The sequence below is a fragment of the Cetorhinus maximus genome, chromosome 11 (assembly GCF_964194155.1).
Source record: "Cetorhinus maximus chromosome 11, sCetMax3.hap1.1, whole genome shotgun sequence".
Lineage (NCBI taxonomy): Eukaryota > Metazoa > Chordata > Chondrichthyes > Lamniformes > Cetorhinidae > Cetorhinus > Cetorhinus maximus.
The window spans coordinates 62,375,997-62,393,085 of record NC_135889.1 but is presented as its reverse complement, the minus strand read 5'-3'; the positions used below and the strand labels follow the sequence as shown (position 1 = coordinate 62,393,085).

The following is a 17,089-nucleotide window of genomic DNA, read 5'->3' as shown; positions in this document are numbered from 1 at the left end:
CACTACCTCACTTAGTGCAAATCTGGGATGATTCTATCCATAGAGTATAGGAGTAAGGAGGTTATGTTAACTTCCTATAAAAGACTGGTCCGGCCTCAACTGGAGTATTGCGCCCAGTTCTGAGCACTGCACTTTAGGGATGATGTGAAGGCATATAGAGAGGGTGCAGAAAAGATTCACAAGAATGGCTCAAGGGATGAGGAACTTCAGTTACAAAGATAGGTTGGAGAAGTTGGAGAAGAGAAAGCTAAGAGGCGATCTAATAGAGGTATTCACAATCCGAGCAGAGTAGATCAGGAAAAGCTGTTCCCATTCGTGAAAGGATTGAGAGGGCTCAGTTTTAAAGTAATTGGCAAAAGAAGCAAAAGCGACATGGGGAAAATCTTTCACACAGCGAGTGGTTAGGATCTGGAATGCACTGCCTGAGAGTGTGGTGAAGGCAGGTTCAATTGAGGAATTCAAAAGGGGATTGGATTGTTATTTAAAAAGAGAAAATGTTACAAGGAAAAGATAGGGGAATAGCACTAGGTGAATTGCTCATACGGAGAGCTGGCGCAGGCTGCATGACCTCTTGTGCTGTAACAATTGTGTGATTCTGTGAATCTAATTAATTTTTGTTGTGCACAATTCATTTGTTTTAGCCTGGAACTTGTAAATTTTTTGCGTAGCCAGGCACACGAGGTAACTTAAAGGGGCTGACTTGTGCACGGGCTGTGTGGGAACTTCTGAGTTGCACGTGGTTAGAGGGAACATTGCTGAGAAGTTTATAATGAAAGGGGCACAAACATAACCGTTAAACATAAGAGATTTGGGAGGCTGAGCAGACGGAAATTCTTTACCTAGATGGTTGTGAGGCTGTGGAATGCATCACCAAAGTTAGTGATTGAAGCATATGTTTTTAAAATAAGTTAGGTAGTAAACGGAAAGGGGAATAAAAGAATATAGAAGAGGACGGGGCATGTGTTTTAGGATTACAGTTTGAATAGAGGGTAAATATCAACATGGACAAGTTTGGGCAAACCAGTGTTTTTTGTATTGTAATTTCCATGTAGATCATTCCACATGGCTTAGTACAGCATTGATAGCGTTATCTGATGTATCACAGTGGACTCTGAAAGCTAATTAGGACTGACTAGCTTGTGGATTGCAGACACAATTTTCAAGAATGCTTTCAACCTCTGGACCTGAGGCTTCATCTTCCGGGTTAAATCAACAAGTAGTGTGACTATGTTTCTATTACTGGGGTGTGACCCAAGGAATATCTGGACTTGTTTCTTGTGTTCTGGAAGTGTTCCAATTAGGAAGGATGTGGATGTCATAAACCTCCGCACCAGCATTTCGTTATCTCCATTTGAAGTCTGCTTTAAAACAGGTGTTCAAAACCTCCTTGTTCCAGCCAGGCTAAAATCGAAGCTCATTAGATATGTTTGTGCATAAAACAACTGTAATCTTTTGAACACAAAAGGCGTTGGCCCAGAAAATTGGTGAAACTTTCAGTGTAATACTTTGGTGCTGTACCTCAGGTGGAAATTTGCTGAAGGGGCTAGGAAATAGGCCTGGAAGAAACATGCCCTCTTTTTTTCTTTTTGGGGGGCACAGGCAATTTATTTAAGTGCATGGCTGCTTTAATTTTTTTTTTTTGCATGGTTGTGCGCACATGGTAGCTTAGAGGCAAACTTGTGCGTGGCCTTTCAGGCTGCCATGCAGCCGCGCACCTTAAGGGGAACATTGTCTGGGACCAGATATACTGGTTCTTAGCCTTTCTTGAACTTTCCAGGGTAACCTTCTGGGGTGGAGTACCTAGCCCAAAACATAGCGATCAACATAGAGCTGTCTAATCTTTTTTTCTGAATCCTGGGCATTCACTGTGATCAGACATAGTATTGGGGAAGATATGCCTAGCCAGACCAGCTACATACTTCCCTAACAATTGACAGTTACGTGGATCATCTAGGCATTGTTGCTTGATATCCAGAAGAGAAAAGGGTGTTTATAAATAATCAGCTCCCCTAGAGAAGAATGGGGAATTGGAACCTGGCCCTTCTGGACCGGGCATTCTTACAGTGGGCACACCACTCTTTCGTAAAAGAATTTGTCCCTAGCCAAGCTGTTCCAGTACAGCTACAGCACTGGCATCTACCCAGCTATATGGAAAATTTGCCCAGGTATGTCCTGTACACCAAAAAGTAGGACAGATCCAATTACCGCCCCATCAGTCTACTCTCGATCATAGTAAAGTAATGGAAGGGACCACCAAAAGTGCGATCAAGCAGCACTTGCTTAGCAATAACCTGCTCACTGATGCCCAGTTTGGGTTCCGCCAGGGCCACTCAGCTCCTGACCTCATTACAGCCTTGGTTCAAACATGGATTAAAGAGCTGAACTCCTGAGGTGAAGTGAGAGTGACTGCCCTTGACATCAAGGCAGCATTTGACTGAGTGTGGCATCAATGAGCCCTAGAAAAACTGGAGTCAATGGGAACCTGGGGGAAAGCTCTCCCCTGGCTGGAGTCATACCTAGCACATAGGAAGGTGGTTGTAGTTGTTGGAGGTCAATCACCTCAGCTCCGGGACATCATTGCAGGAGTTCCTCAGGGTAGTATCCTCGGCCCAACCATCTTCAGCTGCTTCATCAATGACCTTCCTTCCATCATAAGGTCAGAAGTGCGGATATTTGCTGATGATTGCACAATGTTCAGCACCATTCACTACTTCTCAGACACTGAAGCAGTCCATGTCCAAATGCAGCAAGACCCAGACAATATCCAGGCTTAGGCCGACAAGTGGCAAGAAATATTCACGCCACACAAGTGCTAGGCAATAACCATCTCCAACAAGAGAGAACCTAACCATTGCCTCTTGATGTTCAATGGTATTACCATCACTGAATTCCCCACTATCAACATCCTGGGGGGTTACCATTGACCAGAAACTGAACTGGACTAGCCATATAAATACTATGGTTACAAGAGTAGGTCAAAGGCGAGGAATCGTGCAATGAATAACTCACCTCTTGACTCCCCAAAGCCTGTCCACCATCTACAAGGCACAAGTCAGGAGTGTGATGGAATACTCTCCACTTGCCTGGATGAGTGCAGCTCCAACACTCAAGAAGCTTGACACCATCCAGGACAAAGCAGCCCACTTGCTTGGCACCACATCCACAAACATTCACCCCTTCCACCACCGACACACAGTTGCAGCATTGTGTGCCATCTACAAGTTGCACTGCAGAAACTCACCAAGGCTCCTTAGACAGCACCTTCCAAACTCGCAACCACCACCATCCAGAAGGACAAGGGCAGTAGATAGATGGGAACATCACCACCTGGAAGTTCCCCTCCAAGTCACTCACCATCCTGACCTTGGAAGTATATCACCGTTCCTTCACTGTTGCTGAGTCAAAATCCTGGAACTCCCTCCCGAACAGCACTGTGGGTGTATCTACACCGCATGGACTGTAGCAGTTCAAGAAGGCAGCTCACCACCACTTCTCAAGGACAATTAGGGATGGGCAATAAACGCTGGCGCAGCCAGCAAAGCCCACATCCCTTGAATGAATAAAAAAAACTAATAGAATAAGATAAAACTTTACTAACTCTATTCTCAGGCTTCATTAGCTTTTCCTCATTGGCCTTCTCATTGTGACTTGGTCTGGGCTTCAAGTGGGTGGACTTTCTCCTCAAAGCTAGCTGAGCGACCTTCCGGTTGCCATTTTCTCTGTTATCAGCATCTGGAGGGCTGTTCCTTTACTGGCTAATCACTGGGGATTAAATTAATAGTGTCAGTAAAACTGACTGCCTCTTTCACCTGCCCTCTCCCCATGGAGTTTTTAAAAAAATATTGTGTTGTTCTCAAAATAAAAAGAAATAATCCTGGATTTCTAGGTGAGGGGAGGTGAGCATTGTTGGGGTGAGGGCTGAGCAACCGTTGTTGGAAGTACAGGGGGAGTATTTTTTAAGCTTTTAAGCCACAGTAGCTCCTGCTGTTAATCACTGTCCTACGCCTGAGATTACAAAGGAGAAGGATTGGGTAAATGTCTATGCAAGTATAGGGCATCGGGCCCAAGTCTCTGCTAAGGTCAGTATTGGAGGCATTCTTGTATGGCTTGGGAAGCATAATTCTGTCCATTGGAAGTTCAAATTTCCTGGGTAAATATCACATGTATGCATGGGTCAGGACCCTCGCTGGGTGTCGGCATGCAACAGTAGCACGTCTCAACATTCACTGCTGTTGCCATCGGAAGATTCTGCTTACTAGATTGAGACCTCATCCCTAAAAACAATCATGTTGGCCAGTTAGATAAACTCATAACAATCTGACATAGAAATAAATGTACATGAATATCAGTACATGTAAATACAGAAATTACATTTTGGTTCGATTCATCAGATTTGCCATGTTAAGCAAGGACAACAGTAATTATTTGCTTCACAGCTCTGTGCAAAACTAATAAATAGCTCTGATTGTGATCGATTCTTTCTCTGGCCAAAACAGAAGCTCTTTTGCAGTCAGAATTTCCCAATGCATTATGCCAGCACCATTGAGTCAAGTTAATGTTTGGACTGGGAGTGTTGACAGAAATCTGCAATGCTGATTTTCCTCAACATCTTGTGCTTTCAGTCAAGCGTAAAATTTGTGGAAGATGGTTTTGCTCAAAGTTGTTAGGTATCTAATTTTAATATGATCGTGAGCAGTGTGAGTGACTGCTAATGGCAGCATGCATACTTTCACTTTATGTCCAGGCAATTTAGTGCTTTAATTCCTTGTTGCGAACAGGTGGAGAGAACTGATTTGCAGGGTTACGAGAAGCTGGGGAGTAGTACTAAATTGAATACCTCTTTCAAAGAGCTGGCGCAGGCACGATGGGCCAAAGTGCCTTCTGTCCTATTATGCTTTATGATTCTACGGTTAAGAATGTAAAGCGCAGATTTCACCTTAATAGCTTACACTTTGAAGTGGAAGTCTGTAATAACTTAGGAGGCATATTCCAAAGAGTGTATTCTTTGGATATTAAAACTTTGCTGCGTGATATTTAACGTGCAGTTTTCACCTATTGCATTTCATTGCAAGTGCTAGATTGTGGACCCATAAGGGAAATCCACTGTGTCTATGCTTCTTTGAGGAGCCTAGGGGATAAACCCACAGATTAAGCTACACCATAGGCTCATTTCCTCCTACATTATAACAATGACTACACTTCAGAGACTTCATTGGCTGTAAAGTGCTTGGAGGCATCAAGCGGCCATGGAAAGTACTATAGAAATGCAAGTCTTTTTTTTTCTTTCTCAGTTACTGCCCTTCATACCTCCATGTAGGAAGAGCAAATCAATCCTCAGTTTGGTTTGAGGAACAGGACTATTATGTCAGAGTTGTATCACCATGTTTAAAACAACACCTTTTATTTATATAGTTCCTAACATGATAAAATATCCCATGGAACTACACAAGAGCATTATTGGACACAGGAAGCAAAATTGGATGCAGAGTTATTTAAAGTGATACTAGGGTAGATGGCGAAAAGCTTGGTCAGAGAGGTAGGTTTTAAGGAGCGACTTTAAATGAGCAAAGAGAGGTGGAAAGGTTTAGGGAGGGTATTCCAGAGCTTGGGTCCAGGGAGCTGAAGACACAACCAACAAAGGTAGAGTGATTAAAATTGGGGATGGCCAGGATGGCAAAGTTTTGGATGATCTCAAACCTATGGAGGGTGGAAGAAGGGAGGCTGACAAGGCATATACTGAAATAGTCCAGTCTCAAGGTAACAAAGGCATGGTTAAGGGTTTCGGCAGCAGATGAGCTGAGATAGGGGCAGAATTGGGTGACGTGAAAATAGGCGGTCTTAGTGATGAAGTGTATATGTGGTCAAAAGCTCATCTCGTGGTCAAATAAAACACCAAGGTCCAAACAGCCTGATTCAGCCTCAGGGAGAGAGATTGAGTTGGTAGCCAGGGAATGGTGTTTGTAGCAAGGACTGACAAAATTTGTTTTGGTCTTCCTAACATTAAGTTGGAGGAAATTTCTGCTCATCCAGCACTTGGTGTCAGATAAGCAGTCTGAAAATTTAGAAACAATGGAGGATTTGAGAGAGATGGTGGCAAGGTAAAGCTGGGCGTACTCAACATACATGTGGAAACTGATGATGTTGCCAAAAGGCATTATGTAGATGAGAAATAGTAGAGGTCTAAGGATAGATCCTTGGGGGACACCACAGGTAACTTTGTGAGATTGGAAAGAGAACCCATTGCAAGTGATATTCTGGCTATGATTAGATAAGAATGGAAACCAGGTGAGTGCAGTCCCACCCAGATGGATGATTGTGGTGAGCTGTTGGAAGGTGATGTGGTCAACCACATCATTAGGGGCCTTTGTGTGATTCCAGTGGGGAGTGGCATTCACAGAATCTGCAATTCCCTAACTTGTGCTTTCTGTAAGAGACTCTGAGCGAGCTAAATGCGGAATCATATTGAGCTGCTTCATGTCATATTTAAAAATGGCTAATGCAAAATATTTAATGTATCTGTCTGAACATTTTATTTTCACCCTTTTTATAGCTGATCTGGCAATGGAAAGTAAAGAAAATCAATGGATGGGTGTATCGGTGGAAAGTCAGGGACCAGGAGGAAAGGTCATGGTAAGTTTTGAACTCATTCCATATGGTACTCCCTTTTTTAAATATAAAGGCCTAGATCTCCTGGTTAGAGGTGGAGAGGGTGCACCCACTGCTGACAGCGATTTACTCTGCCTACTTACCACTTTGCGCTGGAGCCTTTGCACCTTCCTATGCTGGCTCTAGCAGGAATGCTGTGATGAGCAGAGTCAGAGGCCAAGTGGCGAATGTAATTCCAACAAAGTCACACACCTTTGTTCAACATGAGCTGAAGACACATCCCTTAAGACCTGTCTTCAGTTCATTGAAATACACTGTTGTAAATCAAGTTGCCGCCCCTGACACTGTCCAGCCCTCCCTCATTGACAATGCTCACCCCCCATCCCCTCTGAGTAAATCTGTAAGAACAAAGGTAGGTGTAAGGCAAACAGCCCATGTCTCTGTGGTTCTGGCCATCTGATCCAACTGTCATATGGAAACATGCAACGGCCCAGGCAAGGTAAATCTGATAATCAGAAGTTTAAACTTCCTGCATAAGTACCGTGCATGGGCATGCATCAAAACTTCCTCAGGGTCTGGAGGTGTATCGGCATCTTAAGTCAGTTGCTGCTCCCCATGTCAGAAGATTCAGACCAAAATATCTGGTGATCTTTATTGACTGGCACCGTGTGAAAGATAATGATTGAGTCATAGAAGGCGCACACCCTGTGTTGCTAGTGGAGGGGTGGACTGTGTAATAGTTTTTGCTTCCCTTCTCCTCCACTGGCTTCCCCATATCTAACCACCATTTGCATTCATTTGCAGGTTTTCTTACTAAAATTGTTAATGAATTATTTTTTTCCCTTGTATGAATTTAACTAAATTGAAAGTATGACATTGGTGAAAACAGCGAAAGTGTTAATCAGTGTATACTGATTCCTTCTGCTGGTTTAGAATGTGGGACGGCTCCAAGTTTGTCTGCTGATTTGTGTTGACTTAGCTGTTGCGCAATATAGATTAGCTATTGGGGTTTCACTGATCATATTATCCTTGACCCCTGCTGGGAAAGTACGCATATGTCTGTTAGGCAAGGGCAGGATTAAGCTCAGCACTAATGTCTTCTATAAAATTATTTTTTTTCCATATGTCATGCTTGTGAAGGATTTCAGGTCTGATGTTGTCATGTAGGAACATTAGAACCGGAAAATTAATCTTTGAATAGCTTAAAAGAGCGGAGCAGGATGCTATTTAATGGTGGACTAAATAGAAAAACCAATGGAAGATTGCTGTTATTATTAGCTAACATTTAGGGTTAAAAATATAAAATATTTTGTAATTTCAGGTTTGCGCACATCGATATGAGCAAAGGCGACATGTGGATAAACCAGAGGAGTCCCGTGACGTGACTGGACAGTGCTATATTTTGAGCCAGGACCTAGCTTTCCGGGCTAATGAAACTGATACTAATGTGAAACTTTGTGCTGGACGACCTCAGGGTCATGAAAAATTTGGTATTTGTCAGCAAGGTGTAGCAAGTGCTTTCACCAGGGATAGTAATTATTCCATGTATGGGGCTCCAGGTGCCTACAACTGGAAAGGTAACTTGTAATTTTTTTAAAAATTATAATATTTTAAGTTTTCTTTCACTTTATTTTAAAATGATGATGTATGTGGAGAATTAGCCATTAGCAGCTGTGGATGGAGTTGCTAGAGCCACTTATAGGTTGCATTACGATTCCATGGGGCACTTGTCTCAACTGTGTATATCAAACTTGCCCTGCTGGTAAGGTCCAAGTGTTTCATATCACAGAGGTGAACCTAAAGGAAAACTGGGCTCATGGTACAGTGCAAGCCCTTCATCTCTGGTAGATAATATTTCTACATTCAGGTGATTGACAAAAGAGCCAGAGGGAACATCTGAAAAGACCCTGCCCAATGATTCTATAATACAACTAGAATCCTTATCAAATCTTTCATGTATCAGGCAAGTCGATCAGACGAGCTGAGAGTTGAGACCATCATTTACTGGCAGTTTGACCAACTGCATAGCTTTATTTAAATGCGTAGTCAGGAGGAGCACCTGTTCCCCTGGGTTCCACATTCAGATAGTTAAATATGAAAAACTTGCCTCCAGGTCTAGTTTTACAGAATGCAGCTAATGGAGATACGGGCAAACCAATCTTGAAATGGGAGCTCGAATGGGCATTTGGTACTTTGCATATACAAGTTAGGGACAGAACATCTGTTTGAGGCATGGGCTCTGGCAACCAAATTTATTCCTTATCTTAGATGGTGTACTTTTTGCTATAAGTTGCTGAATACTGACGTGCAGAGATAAAACTTCTAACAGCATTGTCAAAGCAGATGAAAAAAAAGACCTTGTCCATTTATCAATCAATACTAGCATCTAGAAGTAAAAGTTTAAATGGTCTTTTAGTTGCAGTAATGAAAGAGTTGGATAATACAGTGTAGTTACACTGTAAAATGCTTGTATTGATAGAATACAATTTATTTTCATCTTGGGATTTGAAAAGCTATTTAAGGTACACAAATCATTTTACAGATATTTCAAACCTCATTTAATCATATGTCCAAAATAATTTTAACTGTGATAGAGTAGGAGTTCTTGTTCTAATTTATTTTATGGTATACATACCTTGGGAACAAGTCCACTGTGAGATAACCTGCTCCCAATGCTGCTGGTAGAGATGCTCATGCTTACGCTTAAACGTTTGTTCCCTCAGGAATTGTACATGTAGAATCCAGAAATTTTGAGGAGAATATCTTTGATGATGGACCCTATGAAGTTGGTGATGAAAACACTAGGGATGAAAAATTGATACCTGTTCCTGCTAACAGCTATTTAGGTAGGTATAATGACTTTTAAAAGAGAAAGGAATAGATATTTGAAAAATAAATATTTTAAAGGGTCTGGCAAGAGGGCAAGATGCATGGCATTAGTTAGTAGCTCATTTAGTGATATTGGACTGAATGGTCTCCTGTGCTATAATATTTTACGTATTGGTGATTCACGTTACAGGTGTTTTTATAGTCTACCATTAATCTTTCCTTTGGTGACAGTATATGTTGCAAATCTCATGCTTTGCTTAGACTTAAATATTAGGTTGGAATCTGTGTTCAAAGAGCAAATGTGTGGCAGACTAGAGTTACCAGTGTGCTGAAGTGAAGGAGGTGGGCATGTGTATCTGTGTGCTTGAATTTCTGGGTAATGGATTACACAATGGCACTCGTACAGCTAGAGCCATGTCTGGCAAGTAGTGGCTGTTATAGACTACCTTCTGTCTGGCATTTGCTCAATATGCCTGCTAAAGGGTTGTTGCGGGGGGCGTGGGGGGTGTGGTTGGTTGTATGTATGGTCACTTGAGAAAAAAGCTGCCTCTTCTCCTGCCATGCATCCAGATGCTGGGCATTTCTGCATGATGAAAGACACATCTCAGAATAGAGAGCAACATGGAGCTTTCATACATACAAGTAGAAGAAACATTAAAATAAAAGTTCAATAATTCAATAAAATAGTAATGATGTTTTGAAGGAAGCTGAGATAACCACATTACTTCCTTCCAGAGAGCCCTTTAAGAAGTTTGTTTGGACCATACCTTGGCTGAGGCATTCTTCAGTGTCATTCTGAAAACAGAAGGGAAGAAACATCTGCTTGAAAAGTGGTTGTTGGAATGAAAGACTGGCAGCTTTTTTTTGTCTGTGACATCCTTCATTTTGGTTTAATCCATGGTGTATTATAAATACAGAAGGATTAACCAATGGGATTTGCTTAATGTGAGCAATGCTAGACATAAACAGAGTATTTAAACAAAAATAACCTGTTCTGTTAACGGTGCCTTGTGTACCTGGGCTCTGAAATTCCTGCCTTGGTGCAATGGCATAAAATTTTGTCCACACTCGCCTGAAAATGTAGACCTCATTCCCAATTCCTGGGGTTGGGGTAATTTGTAAAACTGGGGAGGGTATTTCACCTGTGCCCATTCCAATATGCATACCAGAAGACAGAACAGCTCATGGCTGTTCTGCGTGATGTGCACCCATTTGTGTCTGAGCCAAGAAAAAAAACAAATTGCCAAAAAAGAGAGACTTTGTTCCCACTGGAGCCTTTGTCCTTTCAGGCTGAGATAATTAATCTCTGGAATTGATTGCCTTAGTCAAGCAGAGAGTTAAGACGTCAGTGGGACTAATGCTGGCTCTCAACTCACCACGACCCCACATCAAACTGAAATTGAAAGGAACACTATAAGTGGGACAGAACCAGTTTCTGCCCATCAAGGCAGAAATCTTGTTTTCCATCCTCTTTGGCTTCAGGAATTTTGGAACCTGTGTGTTTGATTGTTATAATGCAGTCCAAAAGATGTTGCTCACATCCAGTTTGTACCTCATTGGCCATTATTCCCCAAGGATCTGTCCTTGGCCCCTTCCAGTTTCTCAACTACATGTTGCCCTTGGCAACGTCTGAAAGGATAGCATTAGTTTTCATGTGTATGCTGATGACACCCAACTTTACCTCACCACCACCTTTATTGACTCCTCCACTGTTAACAAATTTATCTGATTTATATCTGCTACCTGGCTGGTCTCCCACATTCTACCCTCTGTAAACTTGAGGTCATCCAGGACACTGTCCTTTCTCCACGTCCCTTTTGCCTATCACCTCCGTGCTCAGTGGCCTACACTAGCGTAGAATATGAAAGCAGGAAGACTTTGCTGCAACTGCATAAAACACCAGAACACCGTTGGAGTAATAAGTGCGGCTTTGGTCAGTGCACTACAAGATAGATGAGATTGCACTAAAGAAGGCACTGAGGAGATTTAAGAGGATGTTGCCTGGACTGGAAAATTGTAGATGTGAGGAAAGATTGGATAAGCTAGGGTTGTTTTCTTTGGAAAAGGAGAGGCTGAGGGTAGACCTAACTGAAGTGTATAAAATTTATACACACTATTTTAGGGGGTTAAATTGGATTCCTGAAAAAGCGATGCCTGATTAACCATGCTCAATTGGTGCAATGCAGGCAGCACAACATCACAGAATCTCACAGTGCAGAAGAGGCCCTTCGGCCCATTGAGCCTGCACTGACACGTGAGAAACACCTGACCTACCTACCTAATCCCATTTACCAGCACTTGGCCCATAGCCTTGAATGTTATGACGTGCGAAATGCTCATCCAGGTACTTACATTTAAAGGATGTGAGGCAACCCACCTCCACCACTCTCCCAGGCAGTGCATTCCAGACTGTCACCACCCTCTGGGTAAAAAAAGTTTTTCCTCTCATCCCCCTAAACCTCCTGCCCCTCACCTTGAAATTATGTCCCCATGTGACTGACCCTTCAACTAAGGGTAACAGCTGCTCCCTATCCACCTTGTCCATGCCCCTCATAATCTTGTACACCTCGATCAGGTCGCCCCTCAGTCTTCTCTGCTCCAACGAAAACAACCCAAGTCTATCCAACCTCTCTTCATAACTTAAATGTTTCATCCCAGGCAACATCCTGGTGAATCTCCTCTATGCCTCCTCCAGTGCAATCACATCCTTCCTATAATGTGGCGACCAGAACTGCACACAGTACTCCAGCTGTGGCCTCACCCAAGCTTCTACACAATCCAACATGACCTCCCTACTTTTGTAATCTATGCCTCGATTGATAAAGGCAAGTGTCCCATATGCCTTTTTCACCACCCCACTAATGTCCCTCTTTGTGATGCCTGTTGATTTACATGATTTTTACATGTAACTGCACTGTTGATTGCACATATCAGTTGGGGGTGGGGGGGAGGATGCAAAATTGGTACTTGCCAGCAGTATTAAAGTTAGCCTACACCTGTTAAAGGGGTGGCGTATTGTGGCTGAAGCAGGTGCCAGGAATCCTGTGTAAACTGAATCCAATCTGAGCAAGACAGAAAAATGGCAGAACAGGTTTTCTTCTGCTGCACTGCAGATATTGGTGGAGGTGGTGGGAATGAGCTGAGCTGTCCTGTATCTGCAGATGCCCAGGAGACCCTCCCAGATGCGTGGTGAAAAGACTTGTGACTATCTGCTTCCCCCGAGATCGATGCCAGGTGCCTCATCCTGAGGACCTGGATGCAGTGTCATGACTCACTGGGAATAGTAAGACCATAAGACATAGGAGCAGAAATTAGGCCATTCAGCCCATCGAGTCTGCTCCGCCATTCAATCATGGCTGATAAGTTTCTCAACACCATTCTCCCACCTTCTCCCCATAACCTTTGATCCCCTTACCAATCAAGAACCTATCTATCTCGGTCTTAAATGCACTCAATGACCTGGCCTCCACAGCCTTCCGTGGCAATGAATTCCATAGATTCACCACTCTCTGGCTAAAGAAGTTTCTCCTCATCTCTGTTCTAAAAGGTCTTCCCTTTACTCTGAGGTTGTGCCCTCGGGTCCTAGTCTCTCCTACTAACGGAAACATCTTCCCCACATCCACTCTATCCAGGCCTTTCAGTATTCTGTAAGTTTCAATCAGATCCCCCTTCATACTTCTAAACTCCATCGAGTATAGACCCAGAGTCCTCAAACGTTCCTCATATGTTAAGCCTTTCATTCCTGGGATCATTCTCGTGAACCTCCTCTGGACCCTCTCCAGGGCCAGCACATCCTTCCTGAGATACGGGGCCCAAAATTGCTCTCAATATTCTAAATGTGGTCCGACCAGAGCCTTATTAAAGCCTCAGCAGCACATCCCTGCTTTTATATTCTAGTCCTCTCGAAATAAATGCCAACATTGCATTTGCCTTCCTAACTACCAACTCAACCTGCAAGTTAACCTTAAGAGAATCCTGGACTAGGACTCCCAAGTCCCTTTGCACTCCAGTGCGCTGTAATATCAAGCCCTACTGTTCTCTGAGCTGCGACAACTGTAAAAAGTTTGACCAAACCACCAGATTGCCTCAATTCTATCTAACTCTTTTAATTTAGGTTAATAGAATATGAGCACCAGGTTTGTAAACTTAATAACTGTTTATTGAAGAAATTGTCTTTAACAAGTGGCAAAAGAACGAAATATGAACTGCTAATTTCTAACACTCTAATTTAAACTCTACCCCCTTAAATCCCTATACATACATACACACACAGATACACATGCACAAGATACACAAGACACACAAAATATGGATTTTAAGGGTGGGATAAAACAGTTCAATAGCACCAATCCGGACTACAGGATTCGATGGGTTGCTTTTGATTGATGTCTTCCAAATTCCTTTCAGTTCTTGTTGATGACACGAGATGGTCTTCCAGCACTTTCAGTATTTGGCTCACTGGTTGAGAACTTGCTTTTCAATGTCTCTAACAGTGGTTTTCCCCTTTTCCTTTTTACAGGGGTTTCCTCAGGAAGAGAGCAGGTTATAGAGATATGAGGAAAAAAGATTTAAAATGTTTTCTCTTTGCAGGCCAGGAGTTTTTTGTTGCTCTGCTTGTCACACTAAACCTTGGCCACCTGGTCAGGAGCCAATTAAAATGCTGTTGTGAGGCAGCTCCCATGGTCCAGGACTCCTTTCCGGCATCATCTTGCCTTTCATGGCACACTCTGTTCCAGGGCTGCAACATTGTAAATATCTCTCACCCTGTTCCAGTGGACATATCTTTCAACCTGCAGTCATTGTAATTCTAGTCCACAGTCCAACAGAAATAAAAAGATATGTCCCTTACAGCAGTGCTTCAAGAATGGTTAAGGTCAGTGAATGTATCTTCAAATGCCAAATGATACAAGCAGCACCACTAGTCTCAACCACTGCTCAATTCAGCATACCCTCATCATTACCCTATCAACAATCTGTATCAGTCAGGACTGATACCTAACATGCATGTGGTTCACCTCATCTTCATACACTTAGCACTGCTGCAAGCTACGTATTCAGTACTCGCAACTTGCACACGTTGCCTATATCCAACTATGATAGCCACATCCAAACAGCTTTGACGACATTCACTGACACACTGCCCTTGCTCTTCTAGAATAAGGTGGCACACAGCCAAAGGCAACTGGACTAACTGAAGAGGGAGAGGTGTGCTTGCACACACTAATCACAGAGAAGATGGTGCTGGCTATTACTGGAACAGACATTGAAGCTGGGATCAGAGGTGGGGCTGAAATCATTGAAGGTAATGCTATCCTCATGCCTAATCATCCTTCCCACACCTCACTTCTTTCTCATCCATGCAATCTCTTCTGATTTACAAGCTTCAAATGGCGCAAGCATACACCTCATGATTTGCTCTCGCCTTGATTTGCTCTCGCCTACCCTCAATACAACCTAGTGTCCTTTGTCCTTTCAGATACCCAAGAAGTGCACCCTGGTGAGGCCATGGAGGAAGACTAAGAAGAGAATGGTGAAGACATCCATCACTTGCCTTCAAATTTGCAGCCATCAGCTAAGATACTGAAACAGTGCATATCTTAGAGGATAGATAAGAAGCAACACCTGCATGTGGTGAGACACTGGACACAGGTGCTGCAGCCAGAGCAGAGGACAAGGATAGCATAGGTGCCAGCTCATTGGAGAACAAGGTCACACACTTGTTCTGCTGCAGTAGATTCAGATGAAAACTTTAACAAGGGAAAGCCATAGAAATAGGCAGTTGGGTATACACAGTAAAATGTTTGGTGCTAGCAAGCCTGCAGTCCATGCCAAGGAGCATGGAGGAGTCCAGCACCAAACTGGCATAGGGTTTCGTGCCCAACATTTCTAGCATGGAATTGGTGGCCAACTCCAGGGGCAGTTGTGGACCCAACCATACATACTGAGGCATTTGGCCAATGCCTCACTTTCCATTGTAGCACAAGTCCACCAAAAGACTGAGTGCTACAGTTAAAAGCTCAGGCTGAATTCATGCAAAGTCAGCTTTCTGTCACGCAAGGTTAAATTGCTGCCATAATGGCCACGGATATCAGTGTTCAAAGGGGCTTGCGTCGTATCGCAGCAGAACAGCAATCTTGCCCTCTAACACATTCTAATGCTGAGGTGCTTCCCCAGGACAGTGTCAGTGGCTCCATAGAGCACAAGCCTACTGCACTCTCTGAATGACAGCATTCATCCTCCCACCCTGCCACTCTGCCAGTGCCCTTGCTGTCACCTGTAAGCTAGCTAAGGTGATGCAGCCTGAAGCTGGACCTTGTAGGCCCAAAGGTGAAATTCAGCAGCCTTGCACCAACCATGCTGCAGCCATTGAAGTAGACTGCATAAGAGCACTAGGACACGAGGCACAAGCAAGATGGGCACTCAGGTAATGCACAAGGATCTAATGGCATCAGGTCAAACATGGGCAAGGAAACCTCCTGGTTATTACCACCTACTGCTCTCACTCAGCTGATCAATTTGTACTTCTCCATGTTGAATGCCACTTGGCAGAAGCACTGAGAGTAACTCTGGATGAGGGACTTCAATGTCCATCGCCAAAAGTGACTGGTTAACATCACTACTAACTGAGCTAGCTACATATCTACAAGACTGGGCCTGTGGCCAGTGTTAAGAGAACCAACAAGAGGGAAAATCCTGCCTGACCTCATTCTCGCAAATCTATCTGTTGCGGATGCATCTGTCCATGACAGTGTTGGTAAGAATGACCACCACACAGTCCTTGTGGAGACAAAGTCCCATCTTCGCACTGAGGGCATCATGCATTTTTGTGTAGCACCGCCACCATGCTAAACGGGATGGATTCAGAACAGATCTAGCTGCTTAAAACTGGACACCCGTGAGATCCCATGGGCCAACAGCAGCAGCAGAATTGTATTTTACCACAATCTGTAACCTCTTGGCCCACCATTTTCCCCTCTCCACCATTACTATCAGGGGACCAACTCTGGTTCAGTGAGGAGTATAGAAGATCATGCAAGGAGCAGCACACTGCATACCTAAAATGAGGTGTCAACCTGGTGAAGCTACAACACAACATTACATGCATGTTAAAGACAGAGCTAAGCGATCTCATAACCAATGGATCAGATCAAAGCTCTGGAATGCTACCACATCCTATTGTGAATGAAGTGGACAATTAAACAACTAACAGAAGGAGGAGGCTTGATGAACATTCCCATTTTTAATGAAGGGGAGCCGATCCCCATCATTCCAAAGTCCTGACTGAAGCAGTTGTAACCATCTTCAGCCAGAAGTGCCAAATGGATGATCCATTTCAGTTTCCTCCTGAGGTGTCTACCTTTTATAGATACCAGTCTGTCAATTCAATTCACTTCACGTGTTATCAAGAACTGGACATAGGAAGTTTATGGGCTGTGATAAACATCCGAGCAGTTGTACTGAAGATTTGTGCTCCAGAATAGCCACACCTGTAGCCAAGCTGTTCTAGTACAGTGGCATCTACGTGATTAATGTGGAAAATTGCCAAAGTGTGTCCTGTCCAAAACAAGCAGGATGCATCCAGTCAGGCCATTTACATCCCCTTCAGTCTATTCTCAATCATCAATTAAGTGATTGAATGTGACCTCAACAGTGC

General features: G+C 43.4%; 1 protein-coding gene across 2 annotated transcripts in view; it reads left to right on the top strand.

Moving 5' to 3' along the window:
* Positions 1–17,089, top strand: part of LOC144686637 (integrin alpha-6-like) — a 122,161-nt gene that overhangs the window by 42,065 nt on the left and 63,007 nt on the right. For both annotated transcript variants that reach the window (XM_078552101.1, XM_078552102.1), the window contains exons 3-5: positions 6,551–6,630; positions 7,928–8,183; positions 9,330–9,452. In XM_078552101.1, coding sequence (XP_078408227.1) covers positions 6,551–6,630; positions 7,928–8,183; positions 9,330–9,452 — 459 coding nt within the window. The remainder of the gene's footprint in view (positions 1–6,550; positions 6,631–7,927; positions 8,184–9,329; positions 9,453–17,089) is intronic.